General features: G+C 36.0%; 1 protein-coding gene across 1 annotated transcript; it reads right to left on the bottom strand.

Moving 5' to 3' along the window:
• Positions 1 to 758: 758 nt before the first annotated feature.
• LOC128238638 (DNA replication ATP-dependent helicase/nuclease DNA2-like) lies at positions 759 to 22,197 on the bottom strand. The gene is made up of 32 exons (XM_052954757.1): positions 22,165 to 22,197; positions 20,830 to 20,887; positions 19,227 to 20,364; positions 18,147 to 18,852; positions 17,928 to 18,005; positions 17,314 to 17,472; positions 16,699 to 16,723; positions 16,379 to 16,441; positions 15,776 to 15,861; positions 15,397 to 15,513; positions 15,050 to 15,106; positions 13,501 to 13,549; positions 13,160 to 13,237; positions 12,306 to 12,423; positions 11,581 to 11,752; positions 11,135 to 11,320; positions 8,876 to 8,986; positions 8,512 to 8,649; positions 8,096 to 8,221; positions 7,354 to 7,433; positions 7,116 to 7,168; positions 6,918 to 6,966; positions 6,192 to 6,307; positions 5,645 to 5,773; positions 5,199 to 5,392; positions 4,687 to 4,773; positions 4,115 to 4,226; positions 3,643 to 3,723; positions 2,954 to 3,046; positions 2,510 to 2,701; positions 1,415 to 1,561; positions 759 to 1,176 (listed from the first exon to the last, which is right to left on the bottom strand). Exons 2-32 carry the CDS (start codon positions 20,857 to 20,859, stop codon positions 1,159 to 1,161), a joined length of 4,788 nt encoding a protein of 1,595 aa, XP_052810717.1. The 5' UTR covers positions 20,860 to 20,887; positions 22,165 to 22,197; the 3' UTR covers positions 759 to 1,158.
• Positions 22,198 to 24,461: the final 2,264 nt, after the last annotated feature.

The raw sequence follows: 24,461 nt of genomic DNA, 5'->3' as shown, positions 1-24,461 counted from the left end.
AACTAATTCTTAGAAATGATTAAATGTCACAGGATGAGAAAAATATCCCCGAGTTTCCAATTTTGATGAATCTTGATGATCATATTTCCATTCCATGGCTATATGTACAAGGTGGTGCAAAATATGACACCAACTGGGGCCACCTACAAAGCAACTTTATAACCAACTGAGCTAACCTCACCACTAAGATATACTTTTACCACAGGTCAATTACGGCATCAAGTATAGTAATTGTTCAACGTAATAAAGGTTTAATCACTTGTTAGGTCTTTGGTGGTATCCAAGTAAAGTGGGCTTCAGACTATAGATGTACAACACCCTTCAGTGTATGATACATATATTGTTTGTTTAGGTTTTATTTTAATTCATATAAAGAATACATGTTTATCAGGATGTCTACACTATTTTCTGGACTGCACAGCCATTTCTAGTATGTGTAAATAGTGACATTTAAGGCATCTTATTTATTTCAAATACATATGTACAGACATTCCAAAATATATGTAAATTATGTTTCGTAATATAAAATATGTGTTTCAGTTTTACAATGTATTTAGAGGACGAAGTCAGTCAGGTTGACAGTGGACCCTTCAACAGTGATATGATGTTATAGTACACAATAAAACTGTAAAATCACAATAGCGTTGCGTGTACCCAAACGTCTGCTATTGTAACACAAAACTATGTAAACTAGATATTCATAATTAGGGTTATTATCATGCAAAGTAGACAAACAAAAATAAGTAATTGACATTTTATTGAACACAATTTGCAAACAGTTTTCATATAAAATCATTCAAATGTAAAGCTGCAGGTATACTCATTGATAAATTCATGCAAAATAATGTATAATGTGACCTGATTTAAACAATTTTCAATGCCAATGTTGCATAAATCACAGTAAATAAGTTTGCTCTCCTGAGTTAAAGCTTATAACACTTCTATTAGCACTTTAATTTATATAATATAATTATTGAACAACCATGTATTATTTCATGTTAAATGCTGCTTAGAAAATATTACTTCATTACTCGTGTAAGTAAATTTGAATGTCCAAGTCTTTTCGTTGGTTGAATGGGTCTTCTACTTCTTTGTAATGTTTGACCCCATTCACATGGGCACTCATCCATGCGGTAGTGTACACTAGACACTGGTCAATCATTGCACAGAAATAATGTGGGGAAGTTAAGGAAACTATGTTTTGATTAAAATCTTGAGATGTACATTTCATTGAGGAAGTTTTTACTGTAAACAGATAAGTATAACAATGTCTACTTCACTAAAATACTTCCAACATGCGTGTATGGATAAACTGGTTCTTAGTCACCTGGAATGTCAAATATCATGTTAATGTGACAAATACTATCAAGATTTATTTCCAATAGGAAGGCTTAAAACCTCATAAAAAGGATATCTGTTCGTCATTTGTGAGTATCTCCAGAATGGCTCTCATTGGCTCAAACCGTCGCAGGGTGGTGGCATCTCCCAGCAGTAACAGCTTACAGCGGGCTCGGGTAACAGCCACATTCAAACGACGAATATCTTTTAACAACTCACCAGCCTGCAAGAAAATATATATTTAAAGTGGCCCTTAACTTCATAAACTGTTACTGACATAAAATCACTTAATCAAAAGTTTGACATTTGTCAGATGTTTTGTTTTATATTGTAATATTTACACCTCAACTTCCATTCCTTAAATGAACTATCTTTCAGCATTTAAGTTAATCAATCGATGAAAGCAACATCTTCGGATATGTTCGGATCGCAATTCACCGCATAACAATATACATGAAAACTATTGATATTGTTTTTGTTTGTATTGTGTCAGCAGGTCCCGTAGAATATATATAAACATTTTAGAATGTGTTTATTTATCATATCTTAAATGTATTGATGCCATAAGTGTTTCAATTTTACGTTTGAAAGTGATTTCAAGTGGTTGATCTTTTCCCGCGTTATTGCGACGTCATTTGAAAAAATGTTTCCGGTTACAGTTGGGTCGTTCTATTTACAGAATGGGTAAGAAAGGATTACTGAAAGGTTTTCTTAAATGAAATGAAGTATTTTTTTAACAATTATTGAATGAAATAATGAACTATTGGTGTAAATATAAGTAATGAATTGCAGGATAATGCAATTGGGCTGGTCAAATTATGCGTGGAGTCCTTCGGACTCCACACACTTTGACCAGCCCAATTGCGTTCATACCCCAATAACGACATCAACCCCATAATTCATTCCTTAATTGAAATTGCATATGAATGACTTTCATGTCAATTTTCTGGGTAGAAACCAAAGCTGGTGTTCTTTATGAGATCATGACAAGTACACCTGATGGGAATCAAACGCACATCTTGAGTAAGAGGCAAATCCCTATAATTCCACTAGACCACTCCCACCCTCTTAAATTGCATATTGAAGAATATTGGAATCATTTTCTGATTATTAATCTGTGAACATATTGATAAAACATAAAACTTTTTAACTCTGACAGGAGTACCAGTACCTGTTCCTTTTGTCCTGCAGCACAACTCATGACAAATGAGATGATAATGACGTGTTTGTCCCTGCCCTGGTACTGGTCCACCGTGTTAACCTCAACCTCAGAACCATGACCTTGACCTAGCCGGCCCTGAAGTAGCAGCACCTGACTGCGGTATGGGGCAATCACTCCTATATCACCAGGTTCTACCCCTACCTAGAAGTAACATTGAAATAATAAATTTATCAAAGCCATGATAAGTCAACAGCAATGAAATAATTTAGTTCCCTCACATACCCAATTTTATTCTTCATTTTTTTTTTATTTTATGGAAAGAACGATTACAGAGCAATATTTATGTTATTAAAGTTAGAATAAGAGCTTTGTAATAAGAATTACACTCCCAAGTGTTTGAGTAAAGTTGCCCATAACTCAATAATGAATGCAACCAGTCAGAGTGATTTTCACCTGTGTTAGCCCTGCCACTATTTGCTGCACCAGTCTGGCCTCTGTCTCATTTCGGAACCCTCTGCCCTTCACTTTACAATGGGCTGCACCAATCTAGCACAAAAGTAAATATCTGATTAGTTTTTATTTTAATGAATGCTAACTACTTTACTCTCATTCCTTTCTTTTTCAAATGACATGACATGAATTCATTATTAGAAGTATGATATTAATTGCTTTTATTAGTTGGGAAAGTTGTAAACATGCAATAACATACAAGTAGCGTAAACAAGCACCATTCCTCATGCAAAACAGATGTTCACAATTTCCAAGTTAATCAAAAGACATTACTTGAACAATACTGTGAATTGTTCAAAATTTGTGAATTTATAATGTCACAAATTTAAACACTACAAAAATATTCAATTACCGGGGTAACAACTTTTTTCAAATGATTATATTAAAACATGTTAAATTGATCAAAACAAAAGATTGCATTTGATATCTTGAAACGTTTCCAATATAAGCTAACATTAAAGTTTTTTCAGAGATGCCAATGGCCAAGTTGACAACGCCAACACCAAAGCTATGTCAATATTTCTACTAGTATCCTACAAAAGCAAATGTCAGAGCTCAAAATGTACTGTCATATTAATATTTAGACTTGTGTGAGTATTATATATACGCTATGTTGAGCTGCTAGCTGTTACCTGACTGGTATCCAGGAAGAGGACAGAGGAGGGTAGACTGGTATCCAGAACTCTGGCCATCCAGGGGGCGCCACTCAATATCTGAATATAAACACATAAAACATACATACTGTTAAAGGACGAGGTAAGATTTATTTTATGTGAATGATTCACCAGTTAAATACAGGTAAGCTTTGAAGAGCTTTTATACCGATGAACGTTTGAAATGTTGTTAAAATCTTCTACGCAAATGAGATTATAAAGAAACATTCCTAGTTTATAACAAGTATTAATCATTCACAAAGATTCCAGTCAGGATTGAGCCAGGGACACTATGATCAAGAGTCTGATAAGTTACCACTCAGCTATTGCCACCTAAAAATTTGCTTTCACCGCCACTTCCATTCAAATTTTGTGAAGAGGATTGGCGAACAATATTTTTTACACCCATGGAAAATGATCACCACAATTTTTCATCTGTTTCTCATAGTACCTGTTCCTGCGTGTGTGGATGGGGTAATGTGAGGGTTTGACTGGCAACATCTGGGCTTCCACACTTGAGGCTGCCATCGTACACCAACTGGTTACTTAACTTCATGATCTCACTGGAAACAAAAGCATAGTTTATTTACATTGTATGTTACGTAATCCCATCCAAACAGGTTTTGATCATATTCTTTCAAAATATCTAAAATATCCAATTTAGGTTAATAACTAGTAATTTTCATGTAATATAATAAACTTGTTAAAACTGGGAGGGGGTATATAATGCCAGACAAGAGTGTAGCGGAGGGGATGCCAACCCTAGCCTATTGTTTTTTATTCAAAAAGGGCCAAAACTCAACAATTATTGAAGCCAGGGTTATGGACCTAGCTATACATTTGTATATCATCACTGGCAACATGTATACCAAGTTTCATAATGGTTTTTGAGTTATTGTCAAGGTCAAAGATTTTGCACAGCACCAACAACACCAAGGCTATCACAATGCCTGTAAACAGACAAGCTTAGAATGACAAATATTCACAGTCAACATAACATGTTATACAGACAGAGGCTGTTACCTGTTCATGCGATATTGCAGGTTCAGTTCAAATGTTGCACCCATGCCATCAAGGTGTACGAAGAGACTTTCATCCATGCCGAGGGCCCTGTGATTGAAACCATTGTAAACTATAATGCTTGCAGGTTGTAACTATCACTAAAATTAATAAATACAATCTTTCAAAAACAAAAAGACCTTTTAGTCTAAAACTATTATTCAATTTTATACAAAGAAACAGAAGAATTGGATTATTGCACAAATATACATTTAGACACTGAAACATCCCTTTTTTAGCCTACCTGCAAAGTTTATTCCATCCCACTGTAGCTAGCCTATTACAGATGTTAATTTGGCCTGAACCACTTTAATAATTGGATAAGGCGACTGATATGGAGATTTATTGTTATACACTACATAGTTAGAACACCTTTAACATATATCATATCATATATTCAACATAATTTTTATTCTTTTGTAATAGTTTACAAGAACATACATAGATGGTACATATAGACAAGATTCACTCCCTACCTAGCTTCCTTACTCTGGACAACAGGTGGTAGCTGGCGTGGGTCTCCCACCAGGACAAACCTGTGGGCAGTGAACAGTGGGGCGAGACATGCAGGCTGCAGAACCTGGGACCCCTCATCAACTATACACACGTCAAACACCCGCCCACTAAACAATGAGTGGTTAAGGCCCAGACAGCTGCTCGCCACAATTTTCTACAACAAAAAAGTGTTTGAAATTAGCATAAAATATGTATATTATAAACTGCACTTGACCAACGATTTTGGATTATGACATACATGTAGAGCTCATTCTAGGATATTTTTTGTCATGTCTTAAGTTCACAAGAACTCAGTTTGCAATTTTATAAAAGTAATTTGTACATCACAATGTACATGTAAAAGTCCATATTGCATTAACATTTTCATGTTCAACGAAAACACTGTGTAGATCATGTATCATACAACCTGTTTCATGTACATGTTCTCCAGCTCGTTAACCCCGGTGCAGCCTGCCAACTTCCTGTCCACAGTGTAGGGCTTTATTTCTGGGTGGATCTTTGACACACGCCCCACACGCAGGAAGTCCATACCTTCCTGCAACAATAACAACATCCATGGGGTTATAATTCAATTAATAATCAATAAACAATGCTAATATAAAGTTTCTATCTGTATTTCAATCATATTTTTAGCTTGGAAATTCAATTTATTTATTTTTTAAATTACCGGTACATCATTATGTCAGACATTGATTAAACTTACTAGATTAACAATGGCTATACGGTATATAAGAAAGGTGAAAAATAATTGAAATCGTAAATGCAGCTACAGAACATGAGCACACAAGCGGAGCAATTGCCCCTTTTTTCTCAATTAAACAAGGAGCATAGCCAATATATTTTTACCTAGGTGGGCAGACATTCCTATACATTCCTGACATGTTCAATACTTAATAAAACGTTTATTTTTAGAACATTGTTAAGTGACATGTACTAAGGCTATTCAAGCATACCTGTTTAAGTTTGATGAGGATGTTGTCTACAGCGGAGTGTGTGTAGCTGGTGAGGAGAACGGAGAGACCGAGGGTGTGTAGGACCTGCACCAGGGCAACGATTGTAGATGTCTTACCTGGGTCAAATCACATATATAAATGGTGTTGTTGTTTTTTAAATGGATACAGAATAACATCAATAACCTGTTCAAAATTCGGTCTTAATGCAGTGTAATTTACAGTAAATGTTAATATTCAGTTCTGTCCTGTAATTTCCATTGGAACAAAAATTCCACAGAGCAAACGCCAAAGCTATTAATATTTTGTTTTTCAGTAGAACAGAAGCATAGGCCATTTTTCAAAGACAGAGATATGGAACTTGTTGTACATATGACTATTGACTATTGTCTCTGGAAGCATATACCAAGTTTCTTTTGAATATCTTGCATGGTTTTCGATTTATGACCAAGGTTAAAGTTTTTGCAGAAAAATGATGCAAACAAAGACACAAAAGGATATGACAATATCTCATTTTTTTTCTTCTTGAACATCTTACCGGGTATAAGCTGAAAGCTCAATTGGACTATTTCATTTAGAGACTAACCTCAAAACCAGTCTTCTTAATGTAATAAAAACTGCTGGTTCATCGACTTCTTTCCAGAAAGATAATGCTTGACAAACAAAACTGAAAACTCAACTTTGAGGAACTGTTATCATGACAACACATAAAGTTAAGGTTGAGCATACCAGTTCCTGGGTATCCCTTTATCAATACATAGTCCTTGCTCATCAGCACCTGTGGTAATACATGTATACTGGTACAAATGAAATGCAACATAATGCTACAATTTCAAAATACAACTACTTTATTTAAATCTGAAAGAATCTTGTGAAGTTTTTAATAAGTCGAAACAAAACAGTCAACTGGACAAACAAGAAACTTACCTTTAAAATGGCTGTTTTCTGTGGTTTGTTAAGCTTTTTGAAAACAGTTTTCACTGCAAAAGAACAACATACAGTAACTTCCTTGTAATATTTTACAATGAGCAACTACTTTTCAAAGATTAACCTAAAATGAATAGGGAATCTTTCTTAAGCTTACAAGTTCTTCAAATTGCAGTAATAGTAAGCAGTGTTGCATGAAAAATTCCAACAACAAAATATATAAAGAGTCAATGCACACCTTTTTCAATATTTCCTTTAGACAGCGTGTTGGTGAACTCTGGTTTGATCCTCTCTATGATCAGCCTTCGAAGCTTGTGACTGAAAGATACGAACTCAACATACAGTCTGCCCCAACATATAGTCTGCCGCAACATACAGTCTGCCCCGACATATAGTCTGCCCCGACATACAGTCTGCCCCAACATACAGTCTGCCCCAACATATAGTCTGCTGCAACATACATTCTGCCCTGACATACAGTCTGCCCTGACATATAGCCTGTACATTTTAACTTGAAACAAGAGGAAAATTTGAATGCTCAATAATAGGCTGCATAATTTAGTTGGCAAAATTTAAATTTTCCATCCTCAGATTTATCTTAAATGCTGCTTAAGACTTTTGTGAACACCAAATTATCTGTGCAAACAGTAGATTGATAATTAACACTATCATTTCAAAACTACATTGGACATATTAAATTTGCAGAACAGTTGACAACTGTTATAGTTTTGTCATCGCTATAAAATGTTTGAGCAACAAAAACATTCTTCAGCATGGTTTTAACAATTTTGTGAACCATATAGAAATCCTGCACAACCCTGGGAATGTTCTTTTTCCATATTTTAAAAAAACCCAGACTTGTGAGCTATGAAAGATTGTTAACTTCTACCCTAAAAACAACAGTCCAACTAACGAGTCTTTGTGAATTACATATATACTTTAAGCACCCCTGATATAGACACACCATGTGAAAGTGTTACCTGTGAGGGTCATCAGCCATAAGTCTGGAGACATTAGTGTAGAGGATGCTTGCTGTGCTGAAGTTGTCACATTTATCCAGCCGCCAGACAGCACCGTGCAAGCCTTGCAGTCGATCCACACACTCCCTGATAAGAAATGATATGGCTTACTAAAAACAGTGTACCAACTAACTAAACATTGGTACGTCGACTGTAATTTCTAGTATATTGGATGGATCTACATGAAAAAGTCTAGGAACTTGTTTTACATCTACGGTATATCTATAAAAAAAGGTTTAAAAGATACTAGAAGTTTTATTGAGTTGTTGTGCAATGATCAGATCTAAAAAATAACTATCATACTTGATAGGAAACTTGTAAAAACTTCACAAAAAATGGTCGACATGAAATTTTAGCTGTACAGATTATTTCTGTACCTGTCTGTGAGTAGTTTAATCATGTTTCCTGAGATCTCATGCACAAATCCTGTACACACAGCCACCCAGGCTGGGGACTCACGGCTCACCACAATACTGTCCTGTACACACAAACCAATCTCATGAAGTGGGGTTGACCTGCCAGGAAAATAGTGGGAATGTATTAAGGCACATAGAAGTCAGCACTAACCTTCATGCAGATAAGCCACTACAACATTTACAGAAAATGCTCTTGGCTAGATTTGAAATATGCTTGAAAACACTTCTTCAGGCATCAATGCAAGAAAAATTTGGCCTAGCTTTGCTCATTTGCTCATGACATAATGGATATAATACATTTTACTGATTGAAGCCATATGTTTACCTGATATGGCCTGGTTTTCTAGTGAAGGAGATGATGACTATGTCAGTGCCAGGTTCCGCTACCACATCCTCAGTCAGAACCATCCCGCTCAAACACTGACCCCCATCCTCCCTGCAGAGATAGAAATAGTCACTTTAATATAAGCCTATAAGACTGTAGTAACTGCCACCTTTCAACCTTAGCTATAATTCCACTGCCATTCATCGGTGGTGATAGTCTAGAGGTTAGCGTATAGGACTCTTATTCAGAGGGTCCTGGGTTCCATGTTCATGCTAAAAACTCCACAGAGCTTATGTTACATGTTGCTGATCAAAGATCATTGCGACATAAAATAAATCTTACCTAAAATGTCTTACCTCTCTCAAAGTAGTGAACTGTTGCAGATGCTTACATCTGATAGTTTTTTATAGATAATCGAGGAGCATTGACCACATTATATGTTAGCCAAAGTGATGTAACTCTCTTCAATTATTCAATTTGTCAAAGTGTACCAATTTTCCTGATGATAAAGAACCAAGGGAAACCTTTAAATTGTATCATTATGACCACAATGCAGATGTATTTTTAACTTTGTAAAGACTTTTGTTATTTCTAGGAAACTTACATGTAGCTGTTTTTTATGATATAAATATTGCAGAAAGAAACACAGTATGTGTTCTTTGGGCAAAGATGTGAAATGTATCAATCACTTACGCAGTGATCTCCCCTGACAAACAAAGAAGATTGCTGCCAATATGTAAGAACAAGAGGCCCAAGAGGACCTATGCTCTACTGGCATGGCTCTTGTGGTCATTTTCAATCCAGAGCATGTACGTATCAGTAATAGGCAACAAATATATAGTTCGCTTTTTGTGTTTGGGTTAGCTGAAAACGCTGCACATTCAACATCTGAGGACAGGAAGTGTTGTAAGCAGATTAGTTGCATGAACTATTTTAATATGTGCCAAGTAAAGGTAATCTGAGGGTAAAAAATATTTGCTTTCAAAACTATACTCATGGTCAAAATTTCATTTCTGTAGCTTTAAAAATAAAAAAGTTGGTCAAAAGGTCAAAGTTCAGGACATCCGAGGACAACATTGATGCTCGTTTGCAAAACTGTAAACATGGTAAAAATTTCATTGCTGTAGCTTTAAAAATTAAGAAGTAAGTCAAAAGGGGTGGGGCCAGCTTTTGCCCAAGGGGCATTATTTGAAATGTTTTGCTAGATGGTCATCATATGATGCTCCACAACAAATATCAAAGGTATGGGCCTTGTGGTTTGAAACAAGGAGATTTTGAAAATATCTCTTAAATAAGTATCTAGGAAACTTGTGACTCCCGGGGCAGTGCCAGTTTTGACCGAAGGGGCATAATTTGAACAACCATGGTAGTGGACCACTAAATTAAGCCTTGCTCAAAATAGCAAGGATCTGCATAGCTGTTTCAGAAAAAAAGGTTTTTAACACTTCCCAATTTAAGTATACCAAACCTGTGAACCTGGGGGCGTGGCCAGTAATGACCCCAGAGGCATAATTTGAACAAACATTCACAAGCAATTGTGACTTTACATGTAAAATTGGCTAAAAATAGACTTCGCTCATGAAGACTTGGATAAAAATAGACTTAGCTAAAAATAGCATTTTTTATACTTTGAAGACGCATCTAACCATGCATGGGCGGATCTGGCTGGTTTTCAAAAGGAACCGAGCTTTAATGGATATCTAAATACTGTACAAGTTTCATCGAGATACAATCAAAACTGAAGACTGTATCGTGTTCACAAGCAATTGTTTACAGACCCACATTTTTTTTCATACTTTCAAGGCCCATAATCTAGGCATGCATGGGCGGATCTGGCTGGTTTTCAAAAGGAACCGAGCTCTAATAGATATCTAAATACTGTACAAGTTTCATCGAGATAAAATAAAAACTGAAGACTGTATCGTGTTCGCAAGCAATTGTTTACAGAGGCATGGACGCACATACTATGTACACATTACCATCGTATATTAAAGTTCTTCTGGCCTTTGGCCAGTAGAGCTAAAAATAACTCAATTTGAGCTTTTCATAACACATGGTTTTTTTAGATTAAAAAATATTTAAAAATAATAATGTTTTTCTAAAAAATCTAAATTGAATTCAAATGTCGGTAAGTTTTAAATGATGTCATGTGACTTTGAACAATACCATGTGACTACCGCAAGGGCAGTAATTATTGTACAACAAAGGGAAGTTGCCGCTGCCTAGAGTTTGATTGAATTATTATATATATGTACCAACCTGTCAACAGAGCTTTTACACCAGATATCAGCTACTGTCCTCTTTGATTGGTCGACCTGTGCCTCCAGATCTAACATAAGACACCATTGGATGAAATAGGTCATGTGACTTGTGGTCAGGTGACCCAGAGTCTCATTTACCAGCCCTGCCATTCCACTGCCATTCAATGGTCGCTTCTCAACTTCTCTGCAAGAATTATAAATTATTTATGTTTAAATGACTGCAACATATCATTTATATAATAGAACATATTCGAAGCTAGAAATCAAAATTATAATACAACTAAATACTGTTTTTCAGGCTGAACAAAGGAATTGAACAAACATGAATGTCAGATGCAACCATACATGGTGGACCAAGTGATCCCTTTTATTATGCTATACAATTGACATACTTGTTTGTATAATATATTCACTTTTCTTTGCTAAATTCGATTCCCAGTTTACCTCTGGTATATTGCACAGTTGATGAGCTGTGGACACTTCTGGCATGCCCGTATGTTTGAGATAGGCTCTGGCATTCTGCCAAGTGTGAAGGTTGCTATGCCACTGTCGTCTTCTGACTTTGCCACCTGGCGGGAAATGTAATATGCCATCTCATTTCTCATCTGTATCAAACCTGCAAACACAAATGACAGAAGCTATACAGAAAGGTTTGCAATACATTTCTCACAGGCTCATCAAATATATGTGAATCATTCATCAACCATTTCAAAGAATTGAAAAAAAATGTTTCAGTTATTGAACAATCTTACTTTGCCAATCTTTTGAAATGTAGTGGTTAGCATAGATGTATTTACATTAAAGTAAGCTGAAACTATTCATGTGGTATCAATTTTAATCAAGTAGTAAAAGCACACAAGTTTGACGAGCATTTGCCACAATAAAATTAATGTTTCTTCAAACAAGAATACTAAAATGTTCATCAGTCCATAAAGTCTTCAGATTTATAATGTCACAAACATTATACACCAATACTACGACAATTATGGGACCCATAAAGAACCAAATTTATTGCTCCCTTACACCTCAGGGCAAATTCGTTCTCAAATTTTTTGTCATAAAAAACATACTTGTGAGCGAAGGAACTGTATATATCTACCCTAAAAATCCACAGACCAATTAAATTAAGACAGTAAAAGAAACCTACAGATGTATAATATTGAGCTGACCTTTCTGGTGCAGGTGTTCAGCAGGGATAAGCTTCATACTGGGCTCCTTAAGGTAGAGTAGTAGGCCACGCCTGGGGTCCTCACGCCGGTCCCCATACATCATTGAATATAAGGATACCTAAATTGGGAGATGAAGGAAATTGAGTGATGTTAAAGGTATTTGACATTCAGTGTTTTCTCAAGTAGAAAGTGTTTGAATTACTATGGAATTATTTTTATGGCATTCATAAATTTCTGAATATCTCAATTACAATTTGTGCCTTTGTAATGAGTAAATCATACAACGTTGTGCAAACAGTAGCAAACTTTAAAAAAAAATATATTGTATACTAGTATTATTATGTAATTTGGTAAGAAAACTGCAAAAACCATTGTTGTTTTTTTATGTGATAAACATGCTATTTTGCTTAAACGTGCTCCATACAGGTTGATGCAAATATATATATATATATATTTAATTTTAATGCAGTATCTTGTTCAACTCATTTGATCAAAACAAAAAAGCATATGATTTAGGAACTCATTCATTGAACCTAAATTACATGTCAACAAGAATGCTGCAGAACGAAGCCCACACGTAACTGTTTTTCTTCATGTGAACAAGGGGCATAACAACAATTATTAGAGCCAGAGTTGTGGGCCTTGCCATATAAGTGCATTTTGTCTCTAACAGCAAGACAACCAAATGGTTTTCAGTAATAGTAAAGGTCATGTTTTGTGCATGATACAGCAAACAACACCAAGGCTATCACAATACCTTGAGTGTTTTTTTCTTTGAAAAACAGATGAACTTAAAATACCATAACACTGCCTATTTAGTAAACAGTACAACCGTGAATGTGTTTCCCACCGACCTGTCCCTTGTGTTCTATGGAAAAACTGGTCTTGCCCGTTTTCAGCTCCAGAGGTACTGTCACCTTGCCTGGCTCTCCCTGAAACACATACATACATGTAAAACAAGTTTTGCATTTTTAAATCTTGTACACCCTTCTGAAGTCTTGCTTGTTGAAAAAAATGGTTAAATAACAACTCTCAATTCCAACCCACTGTTGCGTCAACCATGTTCCAAGTATTAAACACAAATCTAATATATGTATAACCTTTCAAACAATTGCTACCATTATTACAAAACTACCAAAGGAGAATACAGTACTAAGTATATTTATACATGTACATGTACCAGAACACATCTTACTTTAATTCTTGCCTCAACCGTCAAATCAATCTTTCCCTTGATACCAAACCTGAAAAAAGTCCTCATAATATTTCTATATAACTTATCTTATATTTACACAATATATGATACTGTCTATCAGTCACCATCCAAATTACAAACAGAGAAGGAAAATGAGTCCTTGATTTATAACATTGATGAAATAGCAAGCCTTAAGTATTTTCTATAAAGTGATACATATATATTGTGGTGACGTCATAGCATTGTTTTACTGCTTTTGACGAGAAAACACATGTTATAAATATATTATCACATTTGTGTCCATTGCTTTTTTTAAATATTAAACTTGTTGCACATAATGATAATGCTTGGTAGAGTGAGCTAAGTATCAATCTGTGCAACTTGTTTAACACTTTCATTTAACATGATAATTTGTCATAATATGGACCCGAAACTTCATGATGGATTACTGGCACAAATTGCAATTGGTTCGAGTTCTTGGATCAAATATAGTTATTGTTGCTTAAAGTACATGAAATGTATAAGGTCAATAAATCTAGTAAGAATTGACATGTCTACACTGCTAAATGTAAAAAGCCTGGACACAAGCATGTGTATTATGACCTTTTAATGTCTCATGTGACCTTGACCTTTGAGGATGGACCCAAGTCAAGGTCACTGCACATCGTCTCAATAAGGACAACATTTGTACCAAATAATATGGTAATCCATCATTGCATAATTAAGTTAAAGCGCGGACACGAGCATGTGTACTCTGAACTTTAAATGTCTCCTGTGACCTTGACCTTTGAGGTATGGACCTGGGTCAAGATCACTGCACATTGTCTCAAACAGGACAACATTTGTACCAAGTAATATGGTAATCCATCAATGCATAAGTAAGTTATAGCGCGAACACGAGCTTGTGTACCGGTACTCTGACTTTTAAATGTCTCGTGTGACCATTACCTTTGAGGTATGGACCCGAGTCAAGGTCACTGCACATCATTTTAATAAGCACAACATTTGTACCAAGTAATATGGTAATCCAACAATGCATAAGTAAGTTAAAGCGCGGACACGAGCATGTGTACTCTGACCTTTAAATGTCTCGTGTGACCTTGACCTTTGAGGTATTGACCCAGGTCAAGGTCACTGCACATCGTCTCAAACAGGACAACATTTGTACCAAGTAATATGGTAATCCAACAATGCATAAGTAAGTTATAGCGCGGACATGAGCGTGTGTACTCTGACCTTTAAATGTCTGTGTATGTCTCGTGTGACCTTGACCTTGGAGGTATGGACCCGGGTCTAGGTCACTGCACATTGTCTCAATGAGGACAACATTTGTAGCAAGTAATATGATAATACATCAATGCATAAGTAAGTAATAGCGCGGACACGAAATGTTACAGCCAGACGGACGGACGGACAGATGGACAGACAGACTGACAGACGAAAGAAGTGCATTTCTATAATCCCCTCCCCACTTCGTGGCGGGGGATTACTAAATACTGATGTTATTAAGCCTAACAAATACCAAATGCCATCAAGCAGATTCATTTACCTTGGAGACCAAATGTTTTCTTCAATGTCACACACTTTGGTCACCATCACATCTGAGCTGAAGAAATCAACAGCAATAACATTATTTATCTATTCAAAAGCACACAGGTGTATAATGCTTATTATGCATATAATAATATTTAATTCATAAACAGCCAAACCTGTGCCCATTTTTGTCAGAAGAACAAGCAATTATTGATCCTAAAGATTTTCAGTTTTGGCAGCACGCAGCTAAGGCAATGACAATGCATAGCTTATAATATGTTGGCCAAACAAACAGGCTAAATACAAATATTACAGTACACTACATGGGATGCCCTAAAAATTTATAACAATTAACTACGTTACCTGTTACCACCGGCCTTTTGAGTGAATGTTGTGTTGTGTTTCACCCAGGTGATCATCTGCGGCACGTAGGAACGCACTTCATCCATCACCTTTCCCTCTGTTGTCTTGTTAGCATACCTAAAGACACAATGCATCAAATCATTATTCACTTAGAATATCAAGATTTTAATGAGTCAGGGAAACTGTAGATACAATACTTCATGCAAAAGGTCTCTTTGTCAAACAAAATGATATTGATAAAACAGTTCAAGAGTTCTTCAAAATTGTGATGGCAGATAGGTTAAAGTTATGCCAATTAGTTGGTCCTATTAAATTAATTGTTATTAAGCATCTTAGGATATTGCTCTGTGCAAGTACAGTAATGCTGTAGAGTACTTACATCTCAAGAAGGTTTGAGGCCTGTCGAAGAACAATCTCTGCCTCTTTCAGTATATCATCTGCTATTATCAGCTTCTTTTTTAGCACCTGTAATTATTATTCTATTTTATAACCCTTTTTGGTACCCTGATACGGGGGATGTTCAAAAGTACGTGGAAAAGTGCTCATATTTCTACAAACATGAATGGAATGCAATGAAACTTTTAAGATATGTAGAAATGAATAAAGCATATTCATATAGTCATAGTTCTGCTCATAAGTAGAAGGCAGTCTCTATGGAAATGTCACTCAATGTTACCCAGCCCAAATTGTCCCCGAATATCTGACAATGTTAAATTGGCTAGAATTTTAGTTGACCAAAATAGCATTTACTTTGAAAAGTTGCCTTTTTTAATGAAAACATATTGTACATTATTATTCCAGCCGGTAAAAACTGTAGCAGAGTTACAAACCTTGAAATACATGTATGTAAAAAAAAATGGGAAAAGTCACTTGGTGGAGATTTTCCACAGAAATAGATTATGCTTAACTACGGTAATGTTTTTTGGCCTAAGAGCAATCTACAATCTGAATACTGAATAATGACAGTGCTCCTCCTACCTACCAGTTGGAAGATGGTGTGTATGATACTGCCGTACAACATGTACACATTCCTGCTGTCACAGCCCTGAAACACAATATAAAGGCTTGTTATTATCCACCTACATACCAAAGATTCTGACTGGGATAAGAAAAAATACAAAAGGCATGTTTTAGGCAAGTATTTGAAAATCCAAAGCTTCTAACATAGCAAATGAGCATAACATTCTAATTACCAGCACTGTAAATGAAAAATGGCATGATCTTGTTTTGTATCAATAAAGTAAGGATAAAGTATTTATATTTGTCTAAAGATTTAAAGAATGAATAGAAAGGTATCCTTACTTTGAACTTTTCCTTGAGAATTGACCTGAAATGACACCAAACTTTAAAAGGATGTTTTTATTTCATAGTAAATATGTTCGGTTTGCTTTTCAGCCAATGTATATATATATATATATATATATATATATATATATATATATATATATATATATATATCAGGATATTACAAGAATTGCCATCTAATACAATAATTATGTAAAAGTTATAAAATGAGCCCTTAGCGAGCTTTACCATTATTTTGTAAATAGTATCAAAAAATGTTTTATTAAATGGCAACAATTTTATTTCATTTGTTGCCATATAAGACACATTCAAAAGATTCTTAATCTTTTTATAATATGACACATTTGTTGCCAAAAACGAAGAATTTACTCATTTTTCAGTGAAACATTTGACACTAAATTTGTAGGGCCAATCATGTTAATGTAATGTTATAAGACACTATATCTTATGAAAGAAAATATGTTATGGTTGCATTGCTCTTGAAACAAGGAATAATGTGATAAATAACACAAACTATAACCAAGCCAGCCTGTGGGCCCCTAACTTACACATAAAGAAGCATGCTTATATCAACCTTGTCTTAAAGCATCAACAAGCCTTCATTTCCCTTACTTTCGCATACAGAAGCATGCGGAGACGACAGTGGTTCCGGAGAGCAGAAGGTCAGGGTTCACAACAAGCAGCCCCTCGGTGTCGGTCATATGACAATGGCTGTCAACAAACTCCCCCAGCACGTGCACTGTGTCCCCTTCCTCCACGTGGGTGTCTAACCTGTTTACGGGTAATCAAATCTATTTGGTCAAATTTCAGAAACACAGGTCGTGCATACAAAACCTTGTCTGTTTATGTCAGTTGGTTGAGAGGCTTAACCCGACAATCATCATTTGGAGTTTTGGAAGTTACTACACATTAACACACATTGCCAATGGTTACATGTGGCCTTAGTTCACGTAAATATCTTGAATATTTTTTTAGTACTGGCCATGGTGGCCAACAAAGACAGGTACTTACTAAGGGGACAAAATGACATTGATAGTTTTCATTTGACAAACAGAGAAGAGAACAAGAGCACTGCAAGCAAATGCCACGATCATCTGTTTTTATTTACTGTCCAAAAAGGGACATAATTTAATAGGACTGTCATTTACATGTTCTTACACATATAAAGGATTACCTTTATTAATAAAAGTTTTCTTGTCCAAATAATTTAAAGCAAACTATCATACCAGAACCCATGTAGAGTACAGAACTTTGATTCCTCATCTGCAGCAGATTTCAGCTCCAATACAGTTTGATATTTATCTCTGAAAAATAAGCAATACTAGCATAGGTATATGTTCTCTAAAATTAAAACAAAATGATTTATGTAAAGCAGCTGTTTTTGTTAGGACAGTGATCACCTTAAAGCCTTAACTGTTATACAATAAACCTATCATATAGTATACCTGTTTTGTGTGACCTTTGTGACTGTGTATCTACCGTACTGTGAACAAGGAGCTTCAGTCTGGACTTGGTCATCAAAAACAAGCATCCCGTTTTCTTCTCTTGTTTCAACACCAACAGACCACTGTGATGCAAACTCTTCTATCTTACACTCAGCATGCTCTTTCATGCTTGTGTCTTTTGTCTCCGCATTTTGAGTTAAGAACTGCTCTATTTCTGTTATTTCACCACATTTGCTAGTTTCTGCTAGGTTTGTTTTGCCATTTTCAATAGTGTTCCTCTTCTGTCGGCTTTTTAGATGAACTATGTTAGTAGATTTTACAGTTCTCTCTGTAGCATCCAACATAGGCCTTTCTGTGCCTTTGTCTGAAGACTTAGATACATGGCCTTTAGTCTCAGTGCTTACACCAAGGTTAGAGAAAAAAGCATCATCCTCTGCAGTCCACTCCTCTACCAGTGCACTACAGTCCGGCATGTCTCTCCCCACAGCACCAGGACTAGAGTTCTTACTGGCGGGGGTCTTGTGAGGTTTGGTGCGAGTGAAGCTTGGTGGGGTGGGGCATGACCCTTGGGCAGAGTTAAGGCCTGACCCTGGGGCTGAGCTTGGTCTTGTTCCACTATGAACAGGACTGTTCAGTTCCTGAAGAATGTCCCCCAGTGCGTCATCACCAGCCACTGATACAACACGCTCCGAGGACATCATATCATCTGCAACATAACTTTTAAAAGTCACAGTTCATACATGTACATATAATTCAACAACTTCGACTTGAGGACTCTTTTTGAAAACTGAAAAGGCCATCACAATGGGCTCCATGAATGGTATCCTTAAAAACTCAATAACATTTCCTATAGAGTGTAATAACTGTAAGTGTTAGTGGGATATTTTAGAAGATATGCATGAAATGGACATACAGTTGATAAACACGTGAACAAATAATGCAATTGTCACTAGGACAACATTATATTCCTCAAAGATACAGAATGCGACGCTAATCCATGTCGGAATGACATTGTTGGTCCATCCTACAAACAAACTGGTGCATAACACCCACAATCACAGATTGTGCTGAGGTACCCACCTGATGTGCCGGTCAGCTGGTACTGAAGGAGCTTCTCATTCTGCCTCTTCTTCTCCTCCTTTGCCGCCATTTTTAGCTCCAGGCTTTTCCTTCTTAATTTTTCTTTTTTCCTCTCCATTGCAGACTTATGAACACTTTTCTGGGTATTTTGTTTCGATAAAACATTTAATTCTGTCACTGAAGCACCTGCTGGTACTGTCTTGTTTGCATCTGAGCAAGTTTGTTCAACGAATAACTGCTGCTTCACTCCAGAATGAGATAAAGTTTTAACATCAGTACTATTGTTACTACTGAGTTTATCACAATTAAAACTGTTGGCATTGTTAAATTCACATGTTTTTGGATCGCTAATTCTTTTTGAGTCAGGAGAAGTGCCTTGCTTTGCCATTCTCTTCATCGACCCAGTGTCATTGTAAAATTTTGTTGGAGTGTTACCTAGAGTTGGATCCACAACAGAAACATTACCAGCGTCAATTAAACTCACCTCACTGTGGCCATTTACACCGTCAGTTTGAGTAATATCAGAATCATTCCTGGTACAGATTGAATCATCTGTTTTCTTATTACCTTCACTAAACTGAACTGACACAGACACAACTGCTTTCCTTGCAAGGCTGGCTTGTTTACGTTTAAGCTCCAGCTTAGCTTTGCGGTTCTCTTTTGCCTGCTGTATAGGATTGGTGGTCATTTGTACCGCTGACAGAAGAAAACTTCTACCTAATGGTTTCTTGGGCCTGAGTAGATCATTTTTATCTTGTGGGGTATCAGGTATTAAACCCAAATCTATGTTTTCATCATCTGCATTTTCACTGTTAGTGTTCTGTTTACTCGGAGTAGTGAGGGTTGCCTGGGTTTCTGGAATACAAGTCACCTTCCTACAGCCCTCTAAGATCATTTCACTATTCTGAGCATCATTACTAGGAGCTTCTTTTTGGGCTGCGGTATTCCTTGCACTCTTCTGTGGTTTAAAGTCTTTGTTGTCTTCTTCACCATCGATTATAATACAGGAGTCTTTGCTCCGATCTTTTAGTTTCACTGAAGAGAATTTGTCTTTCCCTTGCTCTGTAAACAGCTCAGATGATTTCTTGACTTCTGAAGACTTCTTGAAAAAGTTATCCAATGTTTTCTGACCTCCAGCCTGAAAATACAATTACAATAAAAGTATATGTGCCTACAAAAGATTTTTCAATGACTGAGTCAAAGATATTGTCCATCTAAGACTAGATTTAATGATTAATAATCAATCATTAAATGAAATAAAGACGTGCAATGCTTTATTTGCTTCTGTAGTGCATCTGTGTATTTTATTTAAAAAATCACTACAGTAGAAATATGCACAGGCTTTTTTTGCTTGTGTGCACCATTTGGTTTAAAATAGTATATATTTAAAAGTATTTACCCTAATGTGTGTATTACACATATGCATTCATGAAAAGAACACAATGGGCGGTTGGATATGAAGCAAAAAACAAGATGGATGTCACATCATGTATACTGACCATAACTATGACAGACACATTCATGGAAAAATCATATTTAAATAACGAATGATGCAAACAATTCAATCAAGCCTTTAAACTTTTCTTAAAACTAAACACAATACCTTTGCAGCTGGTTCTTTAACTTTACCCATCACTTAATCTGACATGTCTCCATATATACTGAAAAGAAAATAGAATAATATTTTTTTTTAAAAACTGTCTTACAGCTGCACTCTCACAGATAAACAATTTCTACAACATTCTTATTTTTTGTCTTGGAAAGATCAAATTTTTGCGTAAATATCTGCAAACCAATGATATAAGATTGCTGACAAAAAATCAGATCGTAGATTTTCATTAAGCCGTACAAAAATTAATGTTTTATGGCTTAAACCTTTACTAATGCACCAGTCAATTGTAACCACAGCCCCCCCAGGTCCGGGGAATAGCGGGGACTTTGACTTTCGGTCCAGCCAACCCCAGGTAAAATCCCCGCCCTGTAAGGATGGACTGATGGTAAAATCCCCGCCAAATGCCCCAGCACCCAAGGGACCCTATGTAAGGCCCATTCTCCGCTATATTTTGCGCAAAGACAAAACCACCGCATTTACCCGGCACTGCGGAGCCATCTGAAAGGTAAAACACCGCCCATTTCCCCGGCTATTCTGGGTATACCCCGGACCTGGGGGAGCCGTGGTAACAATTGACTGGTGAATATCGGTTTAAGAAAAATGCATAAAACATCATTTTTTTTAATTTAAATATTAAAATCTGCAATCTATTTTTTGTCAGCAGTCTTTTTTAACTGGTTTCCAAGGATTTTTGCAAAAATTGGCTCGTTCCAGTTGTCAAAATGTTCAATCTGTGGGAGTGCAGCTTTAATGCTAATAAAAGTGTCTGTGAACGCTCAATTATTGGGGCTCATCCTGTGGCAATAATATATTAGTCCATAAAAAAAGCCGCTTCTGAGACTTTAAAGATTTTTGTTTAGGCGCCTTTCGTTAAGGGAACATAATTAATATCCGAATGTTAAAAAAGTTTCTTTATGGATAATGCACCAGTCAACCTTGGGACCTTGGGGGCTGTGGTTACAATTGACTAGTGCGTTAAAGCATATATGCTATACAACCCCAAAACAAAACGTAGAAAATCAATCTCAAAAAGTAGACATTCAATCTAAATATATAAAAATATAATTTAATGTGACTGATCAACTGTGAAGTCTTGCCTTAAAATCATTGCCCTGCCTTGATGCAAAAATGAACAAGAACGAATGAATGGAGCGAATATGAAAGATACGAAGTTGTTGCGTACGGAATTTAACAGATCTAGTCTTCATTTTTTAGAGACAGAAAATAACAACTGCAGTTCAAATGGTAAATTGATATGTTCTTTTTAATTAATGATAAAACATCACAACAAATAGTCTATAACCGACATTGATGGGCAATCTTTACCTTGAAAGGATGTTTGTTTGAGTACAAATTTCGCTCGCAGGCAAAACTAGTAAAATCATCGCCGATTGGTTCAATGATTTGAAAGCTCAGATTAGATTGGATAATATTTTATGTTATGTGCTGCCTTTTCAAACTCCTCGCAACGATTACTTCCCTTATGGAACTTGCACTCGTATTAAATAGTATTACGGACCGTTTTTAATATAATTGATTTATTGCAGTTTTAAAATAATAGTATCACCAAACATTTATATTGAATTGCATTTTTATAAATAAGTAAATTTACAATGCAGTAGGATTAACAATGAAATCGACTCGAGTGGATTTTTTTAGATTTCGCAATAGGACATTCCGGATCAAAACTCAGAACTAATTGGTTACAATTGACGGGCGCATTATAACATCCAAAAGGGCGACATATCTGTTAATCAAGGCAGACATCATAATGCAAATGTACGTGTATATAATGATTTCAGAACATATTATTTTCTATTAATTCAGGCGCAAGGTATCAGGGAGATTTTAGTGCTACCCGATGACAAGTAGTTTGCCTGTTTTACTGAAAGGAAAAGAAAACATATACATATGGTCATATACGCTGCTTAATTTAAACATCAAACTGTATGATATTTTATTGTATGCTTTAGTAAACTCCAACTCGCCGTCGGAACTCGCCCTCATCGGACCTCGTCCGTTCCTCCTAACCAGTCGTGGGCGATTGAATTTATTTTGAGCAAATTGTATGCAATGTTATACCCTTTAAGTAGAGACCCATACTACGAGTTTCATGATATCATGATCATTAGTTTAAACAGTATTTATTTCAAATTTACATATGCTTTTAAAACAACAATACAAATAATAAGGATTAGAAAACAAGTTACTAAATACTTATGTATATAAATTCCTTTCCTTTTTATAATATTCATATCATGACCATTGATAAAATCTGCTCGATTGATGGAGTTTAACATGTCTACCATTAGCATCATAGATCATTACGACACATGCTTCAACAAACTATATTCGCCTTTAATGTTACAACGTATTTTTATCGTCCACTGAAGTTTTGTTTAAGGTATATCTTCAGGAAGTGATCAATGTGCATATGCATTATTCACGTGAACGAAATTTGCGCCGCAGTAATGCTGCAATGGTAGAATCAGATTGTTCATACAACTCTATTGTATCACGAATTGCCACTGAAAAGCAAGCACAGCATTGGTAACACCATCATGAACTTAGTCTGGAGTTTCATGAACTTATAGCAACTGGGTACGAGATATTATGATTAGGATGGGGTCTACAAGAGAGTATATAAACATCGATGTCGATCGATGTGGGGCTTTAAAACATTATTTAAGCATATTGCAAGAGATATTAATAGGGAACAAGAGTGCCGCAAGCGGGTGCCTACGCTCCTCTGTGTTTTTGTAAGTGAAACAACTGGCATAACTCGACGATTATGGGCCATGGTATAATGGTATATATTGTCACGAGTAATACGTGCTAACAGTTTCATAAGATTATCTTGAGTGTTTTTGGAGTTATGGTCGAGGTTAAAGGTTTTGCACGCCGCCGACGACGCCGAATAGGACAACAGGGATTAATAATATCTGTCATGTGTTCCCGTTCCGGATAGAAAAATCCGACCCGAGGGCACCTGCGTTGCCTGGTAACGAGGCTTGCCGAGTTACCGGCTACACAGCGTACCCGAGGGTCGGATTTTTCTATCCGGAACGTACACACATGATAGATATTTTTCTAGCATAACTTAAATTACAATTTTTGTGTGAAGAAAATACATAAGAAAGCGCGTTTTTGTACATTTCATCAAAAAGCGCGTGCGATGATGTTTACTGACGTCATGACGCGCAGTAATTTGTATTCACTGCATACGTCATTAAGTTCCTTCGCTATCACATCTTTTAAGGGTTATTTTTTTTTTTTTAAGGAATATTTTTGTCAAATTAATGTTAATGGAAACTCATCTATTGAAATCTCATAACTATGGGTACATTAAGTGTTTAATAAAAGAAATTGAAAGTATTACGTCACAGCGCGTGACTCATCTGGCAATGCCAGATTGAGTCTTCCAGCACGGCTGAATTTACCGGAAATGCCTATCCGGTGTGCTAGAAATAATAATAAATATCGGATCGATAGCATGTCAGTGTTACATATCGGTTCTATAGTATGTCAGTGTTACATATCGGTTCGATAGTATGTCAGTGTTACATATCGGATCGATACTATGTCAGTGTTACATATCGGTTCGATAGTATGTCATCGTCATT

The sequence above is a fragment of the Mya arenaria genome, chromosome 6 (assembly GCF_026914265.1).
Source record: "Mya arenaria isolate MELC-2E11 chromosome 6, ASM2691426v1".
Taxonomy (NCBI): Eukaryota; Metazoa; Mollusca; class Bivalvia; order Myida; family Myidae; genus Mya; species Mya arenaria.
This window is presented reverse-complemented; position numbering and strand designations above follow the sequence as displayed.